The 22,639-nt window shown below is 38.2% G+C and overlaps 1 protein-coding gene across 1 annotated transcript in view; it reads right to left on the bottom strand.

The window, feature by feature from the left end:
* Window positions 1-21,534, bottom strand: part of FAM83B (family with sequence similarity 83 member B) — a 49,253-nt gene extending 27,719 nt beyond the window's left edge. Inside the window, exons 1-2 of the mRNA XM_027696031.1 lie at window positions 21,439-21,534; window positions 16,526-17,029 (exon numbers count right to left, since the gene is read on the bottom strand). Coding sequence (XP_027551832.1) covers window positions 16,526-16,975 — 450 coding nt within the window. The 5' untranslated portion in view covers window positions 16,976-17,029; window positions 21,439-21,534. The remainder of the gene's footprint in view (window positions 1-16,525; window positions 17,030-21,438) is intronic.
* Window positions 21,535-22,639: the final 1,105 nt, after the last annotated feature.

The raw sequence follows: 22,639 nt of genomic DNA, 5'->3' as shown, positions 1-22,639 counted from the left end.
CAAAAATGTGCCAAACATGCTAACAGCTTAATATACTAGATAACTTTAGTTGCTTGAAATAAGGATGGAGATGAGAACCTGCAATACACCTCTGTGGAGAAGAAGTAAACATTTTATTCCAAGAACACTTTGGGAAGTGTTGCTTTTTGGTGCAAACTAGTGCCTTTCAAATAAATATTTTTTCTTATGAAGTACCTCTCTCATCTCAGGAAAGATCTTCGCTTGACTAACCTGCTTACTCCAAATTCATGACAATAAGGCTCTCTGTACCAGACTGCTATGCATCCTGTGCACGTGTTCATGCCTAGAATCCATGCTTTCTGTAGCACAGTGTGTACATGTGCATGTACAGGATTGCACACATGTGCACGCATGCTGACTGAAAAAAACATATTTTTACATTTACCTCTTTCCTTTAGATAAAAAGATTCAAACCAGCACTGTTCTGACAAATGAGTGGGAAAAAAGAACATTCGTTTCAGATGTAATAACAGGACAGCTTGTTCCTTTTTTTCTTGCTCACTTAAAAAGGTGCATATCTTTTCCTGTTCTTCAGAGTCTTTCCTTGTAATTCTGAATCTGCTTTCAGATGTTGGTGCAGTGTGCACTCACTAGAGATATGAGGTACAGCTGTCAGGAAGGAATTTTTCAGAGACTTTATAATTTTTGGCCAACTGTGATCAGTAGTTGGTAATTAAAAGGTACTCCAGGTGCTTTTCAATCATAAAAAATGCAGCATATATCATTTTAACTGACACAGGAACAATTTTGCTATGAAACAAGAGTCAAGCATGGAACAGGTAAAACTTTCATGACATTTATGGGGGTGACAGCATTTGCTGAAATGCAACCTGCATCAGAAATACTACTTCAAGGGAACAACAAAAAAAGGTATTTTCTTGTTTCTCACAGTTGCATAGAGGGAACACTGTGAGAAAAATGTAACATCAGAACATGGGCAGATAAGAACACGGGAAGCAAATAACTCTCTTTCATATTAGGATGTTAGTGAAATGTTTTTGCTTGAGTCTTCGAAAGCAAACAAACAATCTCATGGATGAAAGGAATATTCAAAAGGCTGATGCAAAATATTAAGTTTTAAACCACTGGAAGCACCTGAGAAGGCAGATTTCAACTTAAGCTCTTGAACTGTGTTCAGTAACCCCTAGTACATGAGTACCCCAAACTATGTATATGTCTTCACAAATCACTTTGAGCTAATATTCATGTTTAGAGATGAGGAGTCTGTGTTCTACTTGGAATTTGTTCTCCAAGTCTTAACTATACCAATGTATTTAATAATAAAACTTTTATATTCAGCAAAAATAAAAGCATACAAATAATAACATAAAAGATGTAAAAGATCTTTGAATGGATACAAATGCATGAAACTAGAAAAATGAAACTAGAAAAGCATGTGAATCACTCCCATATTACCTAGTTCTAGAAGATATTAGCATAAAAATATATTTTTAATAGACTAATGCCATTTATGGCCTCCCAAATCATCCATGGAGTAACGAAAAGAACAGAAACTTACTGAAGTCTGCTTCTGCTACTTCTCTGTCATAAAAGACTCTGGAAAAATTACCAGAAAAAATAAGGAGCTTTTAAAATTCCTTTTAAATTACTTACAGTAACACTTTAGTGCACACAGAAAGCTTCTCATCTGTAAAGCGCAAACCATTTAATTAATGCAGGAGTAACATATTGCATCTATTTTTATCTGGGAAACAGAAAATATACAGGGTGTGTATGTGAGTATCACACTGCTGTCCTGTGCAGGGCATCTGAGTCAGCCCATTACTAATTAACTTTGTTACTGGAAACAGTCTAGTCACGCAAAGGTGAAGATGCCTTGCTCCTCGTGAATCTCCTCACTGCACTGAATCCTGCTATGTGAACAGATCCTCACAGGCTAATGGCCTGTATTTATAGAGAGGCTGAGCAGCCCAATGTCCCTGTGAAAGCAATCCCTGTGGCTATGAAGCAGCCAAAGCCTCACCTCACCATCCAGTCCTGCATTTAAAATTCTCTGCGCCTTCTCTTTTGTCTGACTATCACGTTGAGTGATGAGATACACAAACAGAAAGCTCAAGCAGGCTTCGTCTGATCTTGCAACACAGGTTTCCTCAAGCAAATTCCATCACTGAGAGAAAAGTGATTGTTGAAAAAAAATCCGATCTCCTGAGCAATTATTAATTAGTTACCCAGAACAATTGACTGTAAGACTAGCACTCGAGTGTTTTAAGGTCAGATTAATTCTTACTATCAGCTCTTTGAAGATGCAACACTGTCAGGCTTGTGCTGTGCAGGGAGTAAGATGTCATTATCATAATGGTCCCTTCTGACATCAAAACCTATGAATCTCTATTTATCAACCTCTGCTGATTTTGTAGTCTGGAAACAGCTGCAATAGGGAGAGCCCTATGAAGTGAGTTTCTAAAGGATACAAACATTGATTACAGGCACATGTTTACCCATCTCTCTTTCAAAACAACTTCCAATAAAATCAATTAGAAAATCAGACCTGAAAAGGAAAGCAATGACAGGGCTCATGAAGAGGACACATAAACACAGTACAAGAAACAGCATATAATCAAGAAGTAAAGAAGACTGATTTCTAAAAAAAAGGCATTCATTAAAATATCCCAATTACTGATAGTCATGGGGGGAAATCATGTGTCTTATGAATGAGTTCAAAACTAAAGCCCTGACACTGGGATTTAGAGGGGAATGAACCTGGAGCATAAGAACTCTCACTGGATACAGCACAAAGGGTCATTCACTTCAAATTCCCAGGCACAAAGCACCCAAAACCAACCAAGGAAGCAAAAACTGCAGATGAATGGTTCTCTGAAACACTGAGGAATATTTTACAACTTGAAAACAAATGAAACATTTAATATGAGATTGTCTTGGTTTTGTGGTTTTGAGCAAATTTGAGAACGGAAAGAAAAAGAGTGTATAGCTGATTAACATCAAAATCCTTTCTGGACAACCTGCTGACCTTCAAGAGCCAACCACGACTCTGACATTAATTAAAATATCCTAAGTGAAATATCATTCTCAATTTTAATAATGCATTAATTTAGTCAAGTATGTTCAAAATTACCATGAAAGATTTTTGGCATACATCATATTCACAGGTGTTCTGCATTTCAGCCTTGTGGTGCAATATTTACTGTGGCAGCTGCTGACAGCAAGCTTTTAAATGAAATTTCAGTGTGTGTCTGCTTATTTATTTATATAAATATTTTGTAACATGTTAATACAGATTATGTAAGAATATTTAATGTTGCCTTTTTTCTTTTTTTAATAGGTAAAGAGATTTCCCCTATGTGGTTTATATATTTTATAGTCATAAAATTGACCAAATGGGATACTTTATATTTTTACTGTTTGAAGCTCAAATCCAATTCAGAGCCACAGGCAAGCAATTTAAAAACAAAACCAGAACAGCTCAATGTATGTTACTTACATTGCAATTGCTACTGACTTTATTCATAGCTGCTGAAATAAAAAATATAATTCAGTGAATTTTTACTGTAGTTCAGTCAGTGGAAGTCACTAATTCAGAAAAAAAATTACTGGATTATGTTTAAATTGTATGTTACTACATGCTTTCTATATACAATGTTTTCTATACTTCCAAATTTCTCCTCAGTAGAGACTTAGCTTAAACTCTGGTCAAGGTGATTTCTGTCATAATCTCAAACAGGAGAATATTTAGCATAACTATCAGTAACATCTCCACTGTTAGGACACAAGAGGTATCAACAAGAAGCTTTGTGTCCTTTTGTGCCATATCAGGGATTTTTCTTCCTAAAATTTTTGACACACATTGAGCCAAGACTGATCAGAGTCTGCCCAAATATGGACCTATTGAGCAAGGAAAAATTATGCTTAAACCTATGTCTGTTTCCTTGTACATGTACTACATATATTACGAATCTCTATACAAACTGTATGACAGCAATCAGCTTTGAGTAAGTTTCATGTGAGTTTTTAAAACTATAGAGTCCTGTATGAATATCAGGATGAACTGAAATACAGCCAATGTTACTGTTAGTTCTTTAAAAAAGTCAGAAAAATGTCTGTATTTAGAATTAAAATGCCACAGTTTTTTGTTTCTCATTCAGGATCATATTTCCACAACAGATAATCCCCATATAGGTGTGCTACTAGAATGTCAATGTACTTTGCTGGAAATCCCCAAAAATCTTCAAACACCTAGCTTTTTGTGGTATCTTCAAAGTAAACACTATGGAAAAAAGTCTGTCAAATATCATCTTCTAATGCTGCTTTCAGATACAGTACTCAGCTTTGTAACTTCAATGCCTGCATTAAAGTACTACTAACACACTTCAGAAATTAGGTATTTTCCCTTTTCTAATTATCTGTATTTTTTTATGTGCAGTCCATTATCTTAAAAATAGACATATGGGTTATGAAGTAGACAGTAACACATTAAACTGAAGTGCTTTCTTCTTTGAATCTCAAAGGACTACTTTGTATTATTAAATGTAACGAATAACCTCCTCAATAGTATGAGCAATGTCTCTCCATAGAATTTAGCAGATTATGAAATTCCAATCCCTAGAATTCTTTGAAACACCACTAAGAAAAGTAAAAATAGGTATGTCTATCTGTGTACACACCACTTTGTATCAACATAATGTCATAACTGTCCATGAAACTATTTCTCAAGGTAATTGTTTTTTTTTGTTTTAATTTAAGAATATGGAGCATTTAAAAAACAAAATCCATAAACTATTTTTGGACAGTTCTATCACAGTAACTAAATTCCAGATGTTCACTACTTAGAGTTTTTTCTTTGATTTTTCTTACTTGCATGCCAGTATGCATGAAAAAGTGCATGTGTGCTTCCAATATATATTTTGCAATAATTTCAAAAGTCTTAACAATACAATTGAGAAACTTCATGGAATTTTCCTTGCAGTGTATATAAACTCACTAAGCATGTGTAATGTAGCAGGACACAACAAAGTCCTTATCCCCAGTATAAATTGTAAAGGTTTGCTAGCAGAGGACTCAATAATTTTGATTGAGGCCATTTATAGGAAATTACTCAAAAAAATGTTCTTTGACAGATATTCTATATTGACAAAATCTGTTCTTACTCTTTATGTATCAACATGATAAATTAGTCTCACTCTTGTATTTCTTTTGAAGGGACCAGCCTATCTTCTATAACATTCACATGTGCATCCATTCCTTTGGGTTAGGCTTCTGCAGGACCTGGGCCTGACTGCAGGGATCAGTAAAGGAGGACTGAGGGATGGAATACCATCTGGGGAAGGTAAAGCCTTCCACCAGTTTCAGTGCTTTGCTTGGGTTTCTGATATTCGGTTATACAACAGTTTTTATTTAGAATAAAAAAAATACAGGAGTCTGCTTGGAAACACATGATTCTTTTTTTAGTTGCTCACAGTGGATACAATCAACAGAAGATGAAGCTCATTTCATAGTACAAGTGTACTGTGGCACAACTTAAGAGAAAGAGATTAATTAAACATTTAAAATCATATTCTTAATGATATATGGTCATATCCCTAGGTATCAATCCTGCAAACACATATGCATGTAAAGTTAATGGAACCTCTCATGTACACAAATTAGAGTGTTTAAATCCTCTCAGGATTAGGGATCTAATTTTGATTGAAGAAGAAAAAAAGTGTCTTCTTTGAGCAGGTATTGTATTTTTGTCTTTCTGCCCTTTACTAAATATCCCCCAAAAAATTCTTTTCAAGTTTCAAGATGTATTATTTGACAAAATGAGATGAAAATTAATTGTGTATACAAGTCGTTGTAATTAAATAGTGTACTGTCATTTCTGAGATACACGTGCTAGATCTCTAAACTTCATAATTGTTGCCAAACAACATCAATAAGACAGTCCTATTCAGAAAATATACATCCTCTAATATTTAATCTGTTAGATGTACAATTTATAACAAAAATCAGAAACCTAGCAATAAAATTAAGCAATTTGACTAGCAATTCAAAAGCACAGCTGTGTTTCTAACATCATGGTGGTGTTTTACAAGTTCTTGCTGGGAGTGACAGAGGATAGGGAAAAGACACAAACAGTACTGCAAGCATTGGCTTCAGGTGTACTAGCATCCTCCAAGGCAGCCACTTTTCCTTATCGACTTATGAGGGACATCACATTCCCAGATGTCACATCTGGAACTGCATTCCAGGAAGATGCCAGAAGTGTCTGGAGCAGGCAGCAAACTCTCTCCCCTGTCTGAGGTGCACAATGAAAGGAGAAAGAACAGAGGAGCTAGGACTGCCCAAGGAATAGAGCTGGAGTGGGGGAGCAAAGAGGGAAGGTAGGAAAAAGGAACTACAACCAAAAATGTACAGGTTTCCTATCATACTGTAAGTATGGTCACCTCCGTATGGACAACTTTCATGCCTTATTTCCACCTCTTTGATACGGATTCTCATGGAGTTACTTCTAATTGATGCACACCACCACAGAGTAGAGTTCAGCTGATTTGAATACTGGTCCACCTGTGTATGTCTTAAAGCTGTCCCCTTCCACATGATGCTGCAAGAGTCCTGTAATCTCAAACTGCAAGCACTTTCATCCTGGGTGCAGGCTCCAGAGTGCTACGACCCCTCAGAAGGTCTAGACAGGGTTTAATTGCCACACTGGTTTCCAATAGGAATCAACTGAAAGGACTAGCAGAGATCCCTGCTCTTCTGATATGCCTCTTTCCCAACACCCAAGAACAGCACACATTTTCCTTCCTTTTTATTCCTCCAAAAAGCACTTGGAGCCCTGGCTTTGCAAGGCTCTGACATTTACACAGAAGAGCTTTCTGACGTCTCAAGAACTCATTGCAAAGACACTGCTTAGCCCCTCTTACGACAACACAAAGTACTAAGCCTTTACTCGTGACAGAAATCATGTAATGGTAGACTGCAATCTTGTATCACAGTACTTCAGATCTGGACTCCACTTTCAACATTAAAATTACACATAAGAAATCAAATCACCTGACTAATTAGATTTCTGGCACAAGTGGCTTACTGACATTCAGTAAGTCTAGAATTTATTAACAGAATAGATGATGATATACTGCAATCGTATTGTGCATCATAAAATCTATTATGAAAATATAATAATATTACTGGTTCTCTTGTAATGCTAAAACATGAAAAAGGTGATAGCAAATAATAAACAAATAGAAGAATCAGTCATAATTTCCAGTTTCATCTCTATGCTTAGTTTTCTCATTTCAAAAGTATATCCTTTGTGCAAAATAATATAGTTTTTGTTAACATTCCAAAGCAACTTTCTGTAGACTTGTAAGAGTACATACTATTGTAAGAGGTAGACCTGTAGATGGTTATATTTTTAGGCCCATCCTCAGCAGACAGGTTACTGATCTCCATCAAACATATACTGTGCTGCCACATATACTTGTCTATTATTTAAAAGAAACCCACACCCTTGACAGTGACTTTTCAGGCGATTATTGCTTACCTGTGCTAATCCACCATTAGTCAGAGCCAAAAAATTATCAGAACAGAAGACAGCTTCAGATATTAATGTGCTTTGTCATGCTAGATGGAGAACTTGTTGTTTTGACAAGCAGTATCTTGCTGGCATTTGAGGCAAATCAGATTTGCTGGTTTGACACTGTCACTTCTCTTTGCTGCCTCTGATGTCTCTGATCAGAAGGTACAGCTCACTAGCAACGAATTCTGAACAGCTTAAAGGGCTTAGTTCCTTAGTGGGCATTTCTTGAGAAAGGTCCCACTGAGAATCATACTTTTCTTCTGTGCTGCTAATTTCATCTCATCTTCATTATTATTTCTGGCTTACTGAGCATCAAAAGCCTAGCAGTAAAACACTAACTACAACACTTTCTGTGGGCTGATGCCACTCAGATTCACCTGAATTTGAAGGCGATGTCCAGTGCTTTACCTAGTTCTTAAGCCATAAAGGGAGTTTATTGAGCTGAAGTGCACCCTGCTTGGCAAAGAGTGCCTGCAGCCCCAGGAAACAGCATGAAAATAAGGCTGTTATATCTGCTGTTTGAACTGAAGGCACACCTATTTGGCTACCTGAACACACAATCCTGTGCTACTCTTTGAGCCTGATTGCTAGTGGATGAAGCAGTTATCAAAGCTTTTCTTTTCATCTCTAAGAGATACGGTGCATAACTTCTCGTATTATCCTATCACCCAGCTTCATCTCTGACAGCGGGATCACTGGCAGAAGTGAAAAGGCCTGAGGAGATCTGGTGCTGCAGCTAGCAAAAATCCCTGGATAAAAGTTCTCTGAAGGCAGCTTTATGCCCACACACCTTGCTGGGGAAAGCAGGGGTCACCATGGATCCTATTTTTGAGGAATCTGTTCTGGTTCCCTCACATTTTACATCTTTTGGGCAGTCAGTACAAACACTCCAGACCAAGAGACAGAACTGGTTAAGATAATCTGCTCTTAGATAAGGTATGAGAACACCCTGTGTCTGTCTTAAAGATACACCCTCCTTATCTGAAGATAAGAAACAACTTTATGCTTTTACAAATATTTTTGAAAAGTAAGCACTACAAATCTATGATTTGCAACTTTTTTGGAGAAGTACTGATGTTCATCAGAAATTTGTTTTCATAACTCTAAATGCACGACTGTGATTTTTATTATCAACCAAAACCAGAGAGGCAAGAAAATAAAAACTGGCCTCTACTTGCTCTGCGTACTGTTTGCTAATGTGTAATACTCTTATGCTTTTTGTTTATAACTGTACCTTTTTTTTTGAATTGTGATTTATATTCATTTAATACTCAATGTGGCTCAATATTCTCATCTATGAAACTGCACACACTTTGGTCATGTTCTTTGCTGGCTAAGGATAAAGGAGAGTATATAAATTCTGAATCTACTGTTTATATTGTAGTCTGTACTGGCTGGTACCAATCAGGAAGATTAAGACACCAGTAACCTATATGATATGCAGACATGCAGTAAAACATAATGACGTTTACAGCTTCAGAAAACAAACACCCAAGATATAGGAAGAGATGCCAAACAAAGGCAAGGAAAGCAGAGATGGCTAGTTTGGTTGCTTCCACTTCTGTATTTTTAATGCAAATAACACTACTATAACTTCTGGCTAACTGACCAGTGGACTGTATGCTGAAAAATTATGAACTGTTGATCAAGCAAGCCACAGCCAGATCTTGCAGTTATTTGTTTTGAACAGCTCTATTGAGGTGAATCATTTTATGGATGTCTGGAGATCCAACTGTAAAGTAGTAAGCTCAGCAACAGTTACACCCTGTTACTGTTGTGACGGCCACTGCTTCCTCCTTTCCAAAGGTAAATACAGTAGGATTTTAATGAGTAAAAGCCCTCTAAGGTCTCAGGCATGCTGACAGCATTTTTGAAAAAGTGGATTTTAACTTCTACTGTTATTTTATTGTATCTTTATTAGAAAATGGTTATAGACATACTTTATTGACAGACTAAAAGGAAAGGCATGACTGCGCTGCTATCTATGGCAAGACCTGCACTTCTTTTAGAGAGGTAAATAATAAAGTGTACTTTGACCCCTCTATCATCTGTACTGAAATACTTGCAGTATTCCTCAAGGAAAATAATGCAGCATTAAGGAAATTGTTCTGAAGTGAAGCAGATACTTGTACTCAGATCTGATATATGAGGAAACTTCATACATGTAACTCATTGACATTCAAGCCCACTCCTTCCAAACAGAAGAATGGGAAATTTTGAACTTTTTTGTTTTGTTCCATGTCAGCACTTCTCCACTTTCCATGTAGTTTCTACCACCTTGTGATACACAAATATTGTTGCAGTATTACAGGTATCTGCACATCAAGCTATGCTCATTTAAAATTCTACCAAAGACAGCATAATATTTTAGTTTCCAAATTCTGATATCTAACAAACAAATTTAAAGGTTAAAATCACCCACAATGTGTCCCCATCCCACAGAGCATCACTGGCTATATTGGAAAGCTATCACGAGATCAAAAGCTGTGCTAAAACTGCAAGTCATGATAAAAGGCTTATGGCAATATGAATGTGAAGTGATTAAGCCTACAGTTCTTCAGGCAAGATTGTTTCCTGGCTGAAAAAAAAATTAGAAAAACAGAGATCTCTTCAGGATAGGAATTCAGACAAACAAAAATAACACTTAAACATTATCATGGGTTTTTTTACAAGCAAGAAAAGGAGAGGGACAAGGCTCAAATACAGTACTCTGGGCACTGAAAGGAGCATTCTGCCAGGGCAAAATTATTTTACATCAACAGTTTTGTATTTATAACATATTTTGATCTGTAATTGCTTCAGCATATTGTAGTACAAAGTTATTGCTGAATTTGATAAAGAACGCTTTAATCTACTGAACGTGCAAAATCCGTAAATGACTTCTTAATAGCACTTTTGTTTTGACTGACAAAGATTTATGTCAATGAGAGAAAATGTTTTAATGAAAAGAATTGCTACCAAGCATATGTGTATGCTTACTTCTCATATATATGTGAATGAGACAGACATTAATAAAGAAATACAGCTGCCTGCAATATTTGGCCTTTAATTTTCCCTATTCCATTTTTAAATTCATGATGGAGGTGTGATATTTTGGTAACACGTTAGCACACTCGTGACATAATGACTCGTGACCTACAAATTATTTAATTACATCTTTTAATGTAGGAGTACTGAAGATGTCAAAAGTCTTGCAAAGACAGAAGCCTGTGAGTAAAAAAATCACCACAACAGATTAAAAATTATGTTATCAAAAATTCCCACTCCGCAGGCTAGCCCGAGTCTCTAACTGCTTTTCAGAATTGGATCCTTCCCACCTAGCAGGAGGGCTACCACAAAAAATTGTGGGTTTCATGTTTAGAGCAATTGTGTATAAGAATTGCACTTCCAGAAGTCCCAGGCTTTCCAGATTACAAAAGTGCTTGCAGATGTGTCCCATCGATGGCAGCCCTCTCTGCCTGCACTGTGAATGTGCTGTTGTGACTGCTCTGGGACTATCCTTACATGGAGGGAGCAGGACAGCAGGGAGAGAAAGGGACAAGCAAGTAAAATATTGTGAAGACTCCAAAGGCAAATCCAAGAGGATAAATACCTAAAATAATTACTTGCTGTGAGCAGCATTACTTTGTGATGACAAAAAATTGATACTGGGTCACACAACAATAGCATCAAGAGAAAGGCGTGTGTCCTCTTCCAACACATGGCATATACTCTGTGTGATTAGAAAAGCTGGGACATGACCTCACTTTCTCAAATAAATCTATCAAAAACTAAAAATTATGTTTCACCTGGGAACCATACACGACTGCCATACTGGTTTTCAACTATCAGGAAGCCATTTAACGGAAGTTGAGTGGAAGTGAATGATGAATTGACCCTTCAGCAGAGCACCTGAACCAAAAGGAACCTGCTGAAATCCTAGTGAGATGGAATATTTTGCCACGGAAAATGTTGCCTATGTGTCTTTGGCTGAAAACTGAGTATTTCTGTGTTATTCTCAGCTTAAAAAAATTATACCTGTTATCAAACACTCTATGGATAATATAGAAAATATCTGAGTGGGACAACTACTGCATTATCTCTTCCCTCTCCCCAAATTCAGCAGATTGCTCTGGCTTTTATGAACAAAAAAGTACAGCCCCTCTCTCTCTTCTGCCCTTACTGATGCAATTAATGAGCTAAGACAAGCATTGCCATAAGCAGAATCCATTATCATTGTTCCAGTCTGTGTTCAAATTACATTTAAAATAGTTGGCAAAGAGTATTGCTGAGAGAGTAATAAAAGATTGTTCAACACACCCATATTCTACAAGTTTCTTTCTGTACAGAAACATTGTTCTTCATATAAGCATGTAAAGAATTTGATTTTCTTTCATACTAGACTGCAGCCAGTACTAGACTATTACTGTATTATACACATGACCAAATGAGATTAACAGTGAACTATTAATAGTGATTAATAGTGATTATTAATAATGTATCAATAGTGATTAATAGTTAATTAATAGTGAATATTTTATGCTGTAACACACCTCTCACTCTTGCCTGAAACAACACAAAACAAATTTAAAAACCCCCTAAACTAAATATTTTCCTTATATATTTGTAAAGTGAGTCAATTGTTTTTGTTTATTTCACTCAGTCCACTGCTTTAGAAAACAACACAGACATTATATTTTGTACATAACTCTCTCTCACAAGAATTCAAAGGAAGTCGTTTTTGACTTACTAAGTGCCTACCTACACTGTGTTCAGCACGACTAATAACAAGTTACACTCGTTTATAGCGTATAACTTAATTCTTCCCCAAGGGTCCAAGTTTTGCAACCTTTTCTCACATTTAAAAAACCAAGCATGAGTAATTCAGCAAAAACAACTGCCTTTTTTTAATTTTCCAAAATGATAAAATAACCACCTAAATTTTTATTTAAGCTTCAAAGCAATTATGTTTTTTAAAAAGTCTTAAAACTATCCCTGACTGTATGAACACAGGCTTAAGCTTGCTTGTCTATCTGAATAAAATAAAATCAGTGAAAAGTATTTCATATTTACTGAATAGTGTGTAACTTCACACAATCCATCATAAATCCCAAAAGTATGTCAGGAAAGTCTTTCAATGTTTTCTAGCTTGTGCTGCAAACCAGCAATCCTTGGGTTGTCTAAACAACATAGTTCTTTAAGAAACAGGTTTTACTTCTCTCCCGAAAGAGCAGATCCTTATTTTGATATTAGCCTGAAAGACTCAGCTGAGCATTCTCTCTAAAACTGTGTAGGAACGTCTCTGTGGTCGACAGGGGAATCCAGTTAATGAAGTAAGAGAAAAACACACTGCCAGAAGGACCCTTTGGTGCTCTGTCCTGTCTTCCCCTGTTGTCTCACCCTGTCAATCACACCTGAGAAGAATAGTGCAAGATATTTCTTGCACACATGTACAAGCCTCATAACTGACGGTTTTGAGGCAACTCTTATGAAAAGCCATACAGAGAGAGGACACTTCATTATTGAAGTCTCTGTGTTACTTCATAGTAAGAGAAGGAAGTTTCACATCAACCTGACACAGGTGAGTAATTATCTTGATATCATTTCGCAGATGAATAATCTTCTCAGTAAAAACTGCTAAACATTATCAGTTGCTGTTCAGACAGCCCAGCCATGATGAGTCAGCCTGTAGGAGCACCTCAAGCTTCAGAGAAGCCGGAAATCTGCCAATGATTAAAGGTAGAAGATTCCAAAACATAAGAGAAACAAGGCAACTGGCTTGTTTGCAAAAGTTTGTCCATCATTAAGGTCAGACAGACCTTGAAGTCCTTTTTCCTCACATGGTTGTATCAACATGGGAAAAAGACTCGTGTCTCCCCAGTTGACACAGTCACGCCAAACAGCCTCCTTGCATGAACACAGGTTATGTTGACAGAGGCAGGTGATTGGCAAGCTGTATCATCTGGAGATGAGGTCTAGTTACACCAATTGTAAACCCATTTTGTTGACATCTTGGTTTGACCTAAGGCACTCCGCTAACATCACACCTATCCCACAGAAGTGCTGCAGTATAGATGGCAATGTAATGCCATGCTATATACAATGCAGTTTCCCTGCTCTAACAGAAGTTCAGAAACATGTATCATAAGAAAGGATTCATTTCCTTAAAATGGTGAGCTCATTTTTCTAGAACTTAACAGTATTGATCCTTTTCTGTAAGAAAAATTCCATAGTTATATCTCTTGTACTTTACGATGAAGGTGATGTGCATAATTTTTATGCTGATTATGTATTTAAGAAACACGTGAGAAGATTTTCTTACACCACTTTTTCATAGTCGCTGGTTTCAATCTACTGTAGCATGGCTTTACAAATGATTTTCCTCTTTAGTCAGGAAAAAATCACTGTCAGCAAGCAAGTTGCTTAATGTTGTTTACAACACATCTTCTTAAGGTCAAAATTAACATATGTAATAATCATTTTAAGGAGTGACACTGTGATGCATCAAGCACTAAAGAGGTCAAGGGTAATAGTGTCATCTTATCCTTATATATCTTTATATAAGGATATATATATATCCTTATATATTGGCTCAGTCTCTTTCATGAATTTTTGGGATAGTTTGTACATATAAATATGTATCGAATGTGTTCCTTCATGGGGTCAATCACCACAGAAACATTCTCTGCTTTGCCCTTGTAGGAACTGGGTTCCTACTGCACTGAGCGTTCAAGTAGCCCAGGGAAATCAGTGCCTGAATTCAGGCACTCAGGTTTGGTGCTTAAAGTTTAGGTGGTATGAATATACCCACCTCCAACAGCCTGTTTACTTTCACAAATAAGCTTGCCGAAATTCCCATAGATTTTGCTTAGAGATGTGGTGGCTGAACATGATTTGCCGACTTATTCTTTCCGGGTTTCTGTTTTTCATGTGTAATGTTTTCCTATTGCCTTCGAATATTTTCATAAGACTACACATCTCCACAACTACATAACAAAGAACCCTGTTTAATATAACTGCTTTTTTATAAGTGGTTTGAAAGAAGTATGCTAGCCTGTTTACAAAGCGTTTACCTACTGTAAGCATGTTTTAAATACCTTATTTTACCTTACTTAGAAATCCTTTAAACTTTTCTATGGATCTGCAGACAGATGAGGCTGAACAACATTATGTCTTTAGATTTAATTGTGGCTCCCTGAAGCAATCAACCTATATAATTGTATCAAGTGTTACAGTTATTGATGTTGAGGTTGTGCTGATCAACTAAACAAACCTTTCGTCTGTCAGATTTACAGTGACACACACAAAATATCCTCTTTATAAAGCTGAAGCACCACAAACACACCATGGAGCCAATATACTACGTTTCCAATCTTTTTGCAAAGTGAAGCAAGAATCACACCTAATTTTTTTTCTATATCTGCATTCAAAGGAGGCATACTCCTTAAAGTGGTATTAATCAGCACCACCTTTCCTTCCAAAGAGACATTTGGGAGGGACTGGATTGCATGCAGATCGTCACAAAAAACATGGCAACTAATGGGAAATGGTCTTTCTTCATGGCATTTCAAGACCTTGTAGCAAAACTGAACTAATCTTTGCAATAGAATCAACTGTGGTTTTGTGGTTTCCCCTACAGTGGGTCCATTGATAGGTCAGGAGCTGCAGTTGAAAAAAAGTATTTTGGGCAAGGCACAGTCAAGTCTCACTACATACTAAAACCGAAAGCACCAACTCTCACTCTGAAATGGACAAAGAGGGAGAAAAATAATTAACTCTTCCTTGAGCATACAGTCATTCTAAACTATAAACTGCAGGGTAAAAGGCCTAGCGATAACTCTATTACCACAACAAATTATATGCTTTATCTCAATATAGGAGAGACAGTGTAAAAAGACGCTGTCCTTCCCTTCCCCGCCCTTTACAGCCTTTTCTACTGCACACATTTACATGCATATTTCAGCCACTGACGTGTTTACAGATGCATGCAAGCTAGAGCCCATCCTACTGCTTTAAAGCTCATAGTCATGCAGAATACAATTTTATTTCATGGGGAAGAAATCAGAGCATGACGTACTTACTAGGAATACTCCTGAAACCTTGTCCTGTCCTATCTGTTAGAAGTAAAGTGACACAGTGTTAAACAGATCTGCATGATAATATGTTTTTGGTGTTTCTTTTTTCTAACTGACACTGTTTTAAACTTAAAAGTTTAAAACTTAAAAAGTTTCAGACTGACACAATGAAAGCAAAAGGTGGTTTGTACATACAGTACCCTGTCACTGAATTGTAAGCTGGGTGTGCCATAGGAATCTGAAGGTGACAAGTGGAGACAAGTACATTTGGAGAAGTGTCCACATTTCTAGTGGTTAGTCAGAAATGAAGGTAAGGTACCCAAGGAAAACTATTTCCTTGTTGCCTAAGGCTAGTTTTTTTTTCTTCTGAGCTCTCTAACTTCTGCAAGGACAGGCGAAAATCACAAAACCTGAGACTCTCAAGGTACATGAGTCGGATGTACATCAAAGTGTTGTTTTCTCATAATAACTGCCTGCCATACCAAACCAACGCATGTTCCCACTGATGCAAGACAGAAACTTTAGTATATATCCTGAAGTTATACAGAATTGTATCACTTGAGGTATATATAATATATATATTCAACTGAGGTCAAAGAAAAAGTGTGCTGATTATCTACAAATTTCTCATGCACTGGTCAGCATTAGAGTAAAATAGTAATTATTCATTATAATGGTAATATTCATTAATCCCTCCAATTAACACCTGCTCCCTTTGAACTAAGGTTCGTAACATTGGTGCATGTGACACCAAAGAACAGATATCAGTTTGGGAAAATCTTTCTGTTTGAATTGAGAGCAGACAGATAATATTTTCTTGCTAGGAAAAAAATAATAATAATAAAAGCTTGTAATTAAACAACAACTAGATTATTATTGCCACTTTTTTTCCAATAATATTTTTCATGTTTACCTTTCTTGCATCTCGTATCATCTTCCGAATAGTTTCCTTTATAGTGTAAGGCTGTGCTCGTGGTGGATGAAAAAGCAGATCAATATTTGTGCCACCAGAAATTCCAGGCATCAGATAGGGCCAACCTAAGTCAAGATTTGGAGCTTCCACATCTGATTCAATGGGCCAGTAGGTTCCCGAGGAAGAGGTGTCATCAATGGCATGGTTAGAGGAATAAATTGTGTTTTGGGGAAGTTTGTGAACATTGTTCAAAATATAATCAATTTCCTCATCCGCTAGGAACTCTGAGCATCTCTCTTTGGAAAGAAATTCTTTGTAGGCTTCTAAACCTCCTTCAATCAGAGCATCGATAGCTATTCGGTACCATTCCTTGTAATGTGGTTCAATATAGTTGTCTGATCTGCATTCTTCATGTAAGGAGGACAGCAAAGACGAAGTTTCCATTTTCATATATGTTTTGTATAAAGTCTCTTAAGCTCCCATTCATGAGCTGATGAAATGTATCTGCAAAGAGAAAAAAGTAAGAAAACGACCAGAATATTTCTAGAGATCTATGACGCACACAGATATTAACTAAAATACTTTTCTAGTAATGTTGCTCTAAGTTTTTCTAGCATCTTCCAAGAATTTAAAAATGTTTTGAAAAGGCTCAGGGACTAATATTGCCAAATGAATATTAAAGAGGTAGATAAAGAGCTTTTACATAAGACAAAACTAAACACATAATTAGGTGACTTGGTGAAGTCCTACATCAGAGCTCATAATACACTGAACATCTGTACCAGTAACACCAACACATACCTGATGCATGTTCCAATACGCTATCATAAGTTGTGTTTCAAAACCCTCTTTGTAACAAGTGACAGAGTAGTGTTGAAAGAAACACTTCAGAAACCAATTAAATTTCCTACTTTTTGATGCATTACTTTCTCTGCAATGCATCCCTTTTCTCTGGCTTCTTTGAAACCACAGTCAATCAGGTACTTCTCCTTATGTATCTCTTCTCCCATGCTGATCTAATCCATTTGTTGCTCCCAAGCAGGACCAGCCTACCTCATTTCAGTGAGTTATGAGGAACTCGAGAAAGATTTATCCTCCCACATCTGGGATCAAACTCTGAATCAGCAATTTGATGTCTAGTTTCCACCCTGTTCATTCCTTCTGCCAAAAGGAGTGGCTGCTTTAATCTTACTTTTTTTTTTTCCAAAACATTAATAATAAGTTGTTTACTGCTGATGTTTGATAAATTTATTCTTATTTTTTTTAATTTCATTTAGCAAGGGCTGAGAAATTTATTTTCATCTGTAACAATGTGGGATTTAAGACAGAGGGAGAATAAACAGCAACTCCATCGTTCACCTAAAACCTAAACTGCACTGGATTTCTGCACTGGGCAAGTAAGTCCGCAAAAATGGGGGGGGGGTGGTATTTCAGGCATCAGCGTGGCCATGTAAAATAAAAACATGATACATGGTAGCACTGTTTCAGCTTCCAGGGCATGAAGCTTAAGTGAAAGCCTGCAGAAATAGGAAGAAGATCCAACAAAGGTAGAATAGTTAGAAAAAGCTTTCACAGTGGATAGCTTGAAAATTAATGCTGGGTTTCCCTACAAACCTAAATAAATAGTATAGCAGTATAATAGCAAAAAACAGTCATATGGCATTCTGATTTCATTTACTGCCATATAAATTTAACACAATTCCCTCTTCCCATCAAGACCTTTCAGATATTTTTGCAAAAAGTGCATTTGTTTTCCACTGTTTGCTGGGAACAGTTTAAATCTTTTTGAAAGGAAATGTAAATTAGCTATATTAACCTAAAGGAATGAAAATAGAGATCTCCATAATTACTGATACTTCAAAAATCAATTAAATGTTCAATTAAATCAAGATTTATAAGGAACTTGGGAAGACTGAGGTTAAAAAAAGACAAAGAAAGAAAAATCCAGATCTGAGGCTGGCATCAGCATGTTATATGAAATAATTCCATTTGAATCGTGTCTCTCAGCCAAGCAGCAAGGTAGATCTTCCCAGATAGGATTGCTTTCGAGCCTGGGGGAAAGGAGTGTTCCTGGCTGCTTCCAGAGTAGCTCTTTGTGGTGAACTGGAAAGCAGCAAGCCAAAGGGATCTGACTGCTCTCCCTCCAACTGAGAACTACATGTATTCCTGTGACAGATACCCAATTCAGAAGTTAAACTCTTAGAATACTGTAAAATTAAAACAGTCACTTCAGTGTCCCAGGGAAGCCAATCATCTGGAACAGCTTTTCAAGAATGAAGAACAACCAAGATACAAAATGTAGTTAGCTGAGTTGTTCTGAAGAGTCTGAACACTTACAGGCGACTTTACTGAGAATCCAATACAATCCTCTTTTTGGGCCTTCCAGGACAAGTAACTTTCTAACCAGTTTAGTAGAACAGTCAGTTTTATTATGACATGCTTTTTACAAAAGCAAATTAAAGATATTTCTAAAACTCTTACTACTTTAGAATGGATATACTTTTCAAATAGAAATTTTGTTACTGATTGAATATATACACTTGAGAAAGACTTAAGTGTTTATTTCAAAAGCTTGTCTAAATCCATTTTTTCTTCTTCTCACTCTTTCCTTTGAAAATAATATAAGGGAACAGGACTATACTTACTATATAACATTGTGCAATACCAAATATTGAAAGTTATGAACAAATAAAAGGCAAAGAAGGATTGCATGTGTGTGTGTTCTGGCTCACCTGCATTTCTTTTATTTGCTTTGGTTCTTTGATTTGTTTTCGTAATAGTATACTAGTTGTAATTGCTTGACTTTTCATTGAATATAATGAATTAATGAATTAATTAATTAATTGTGGCATAGGTCAAATATAGCAACTTATGCTCAGACTTATGCTGAAAGCAGAGTATAAACATATGTAATCTTGGAAAGGTGAGACTTCCAGTGCAGCATCTTCCTAACAAGAATAATCATTTTAAAGTGAACATCTTTGAAGTTGATGTTTGATTAACAAGTGCTGTTTACAAAAGAAGCTTAAAGCAGTGCAGATTTATTTAAGAAAGTAGATGTAAAATTTGTCAGCATGGAAACAAATCACAGAACACTTGAGACAAATAAAAAAATTTTAATCCTGGTTTTTGAAATTAAGGAAATCAGCATGAGATATATTCGTATGAAACAAAAGAAAACTCCCAAATAAAAACAATGGCTTCAAGTCTATTTGAGAAAAGCTCTCAATGTCTTGACACAGGTATTTTCCTCCTTATAAGGTAAGAGCTATGTTGCAGAAATTGTACCTATGAAACAATATAATTTTGGATAGAGAGACAGAGGTTTAGATAAAATTCTTAAATAAATTTTTTGGTGTTCTCTTCAACCCTCTATTATGATTTCTGTATAATAAGATTGAGCCTTCAAAGGTCCTCCTCAGGTTAACAATTATATTAGCAAGGTTGTGCAGAATGTGGCCCACCTTTGGAGGCTTGCAGATCTTTAGCAGATTTCATGTACATGATCACAAATTTTACCAGCACCAGTAAAGTTGTTGTTCATCCTCTGAGAAATAGACTTGGCTGTTAATCCCAGCCCAGCATATCAGCCATCTTCTCTGCTTGGACACAGGGATCAATCACTTTTTTAATAAGATCCATTAAAGGGCTTAAACTGAATTTGAACTCCAATGCAGCTGCTAAAACTGAAACTTTTGCTGAAGAACACAAATTCTGAGTCCTGCACTGAGGTAATCATCTTGTCCTTCTATTAACAAGATGCTCAGACCTTTCTAATGCCATTATCAGGAACCCAGCAAGAAAAGCCCTTTTCCTTTGGCAAAGAAGAAAACATGCCTTTCTGTAGAAAGATATGGAGAGTATCCTGGACTTCACAAAAGCAGCAGATGACAAATGTCCACTAAAGAAAATGACACAACATTCTACATGGGTTCCAGGATCACAGTCCTCCAAGCTAGTTGTAAAGACAAGGAACTTCCCTGCCTTACTAATATTCACAAGATTTGAAAAAATCCTATTCAGCAACTTTGGGGAGCAGCTCTAACCTCAGGCTCGTACAGCCGGTCCTTGGCAAGGCCCTGGCCATGGTGCTCTCCTCAGGACGACCGTATCTCTTTTTCAATGGAAATGTGATTGCTTTGACAGTTTCTGCATCAAGTTTCAACCTTGGCACTCCTGTTAAAGGAAATTTAAACCTCGGGAACAGCCTGCTGCAAGCCCCTCTATCAAGTATGGTTTCTGGGGTATTCACCTAACTACCTCTGGCCCACGGCTCAGCCAAGGAGCCTCTCTCCCCACGGCTTAAGGGCCTGGCATGACCAGCCTTTAACAGAACAAACAGGCGTTTTACGACAGCCGCTTTCCACCACCCTTTCTATTAAAGAATTGTATCAAGAATAAATAATAATTACCTACATTAAGCAGTGACAATTATTTCATTATGAATGACATTACAGTATTTTCTGAGGATGCAAAGGACATCAAATCCAAGTGAAAAACAACACCGCAAGCGTTCCTAATGCTTTTTTCTTTCCTCTTTTTTTTTTTTTGTGATTTTTTGTTCAACCAGAAAGTTAACTTTCCGGGCAAAACAGCCGGCCCTCCGCTGGGAGACACCGCACGTGTACCTCCCCCAGCCCGGCCGCTCAGGGGGCCACTTGCGCAACGCGGCGCCGGGAGGGAGCGCGGCGTGGGAGCCGCGGGAGCCGCGCCCGCGGGCCGCCCACCCCGCCCGCTCCCCCCGTGCACCGGCCCCGCCACCGCCTCCGTTTCGCGACCCCCGCGTCCCCGTTCCAAGCGTCCCTCGGCGCCCACCAGCGGGATATTGGCGGGGCGGGGGCTGCCCTGCCGCCGCCGTTGCCCCCACCCGTCCCGTCCCGTCCCGTCCCGGGGGAGACTGAAGGAAGACACACCCACTTACTGCGCCGGTGCCCCGCGGTGGGGTCTCGCCTCCGGAGCGGCTCGACCCGGCTGCTGCGATCGCGGCGGCGAGTCACGGCGGCGCAGGACTCATCGCAGGTACTTCCCGTCGCTCTCGGGCGCGGTGGGTGTGGAAACCAGTTACAACATGTCAGAACGGTGTCGCACCAAACCCGCCGCCGCGGGAGCGGGGCAAGGACTTGTCTGAACTGGGGAAGCCCGGCCCTCCCGCACGGGAGCGGAGGGCAGCGCCTTCCCAGGGCCTTGGCGGACCCCCCGCCCCAGCCCAGCCCTGCCCTGCCCAGCCCTGCCCTGCCCGCTGGGCCGGCCGGCAGCAGCGGCATCGGCAGCCCGCGGGGGCCCCGGGAGCGGGGTGTGCGTGGGAGATTAAACCCGAAGCAAACGTTGGCTTCAAGAAGAAATAAACCCGTCAGCCTCGAGTCACGGTTTCCAGGTTAACTCCGGTGGAGCAAGACATGGCAAGGGAGCAATACCCATTTCAGACCTTCCAATTAGGCTATGTGGACGAGCCTTTTTTCCATAGCTTAATTGCCTTTAAAGGCTCTTCTTTTGCTCTTGATGTCTCAGGTGAGAGAAACAGACCTAAAGGTAGAGACCCCTATCCTGGCTGCGGTGCTGCCGAGGCCGTCTTGCAGCCCGTGTCGATCTCTTCGCCGCCCCATGCTCGGCATGCCATCGTGGCAGTCCCACCTTTTGAAACGTTTGACAGCACTCTCTGGAGGGCTTTTCTAAAACACGATCATTTCTTTACTAGGCTCTTGAAACCACCAACAGATCAGCACATCACATGTGCGTAACAAGCACACTGAGGGTTTTTTGTCATTTTAAATTAATGGCAGTAGATAGAAATAGGCTTTGTCCATGTCATACTCTGTAGTGCATAACTGCAACCAGCTTTTCCTTGAGCCGTTTAAGACAATGCAGTGTAACCCTGACAGTTATCCTTTTATCAGCAATAACTAATCCAGTCCGGCTTTAAGCACAAACTATTTTCCTAACCTTTCTGCCTAACAGTAAGTGTGAGATACATCCTGTTTGTGAGGGTAAGTATGCTTCTACTGTGGCTTTTGGATGATGCTCCTTGAGAAGAAAAAAAAAAGTAAAAATATGCAGTATCATTACAATATATGTATATAAATGTATAAGTCTGATGACCATCAGGGAGAGACTTTT

This window comes from Neopelma chrysocephalum, unplaced genomic scaffold, assembly GCF_003984885.1.
Source record: "Neopelma chrysocephalum unplaced genomic scaffold, ASM398488v2 Primary Assembly neopelma1_104, whole genome shotgun sequence".
Lineage (NCBI taxonomy): Eukaryota > Metazoa > Chordata > Aves > Passeriformes > Pipridae > Neopelma > Neopelma chrysocephalum.
The sequence above is the reverse complement of the archived record's forward strand: the minus strand, read 5'-3'. Positions and strand labels throughout refer to the sequence as shown.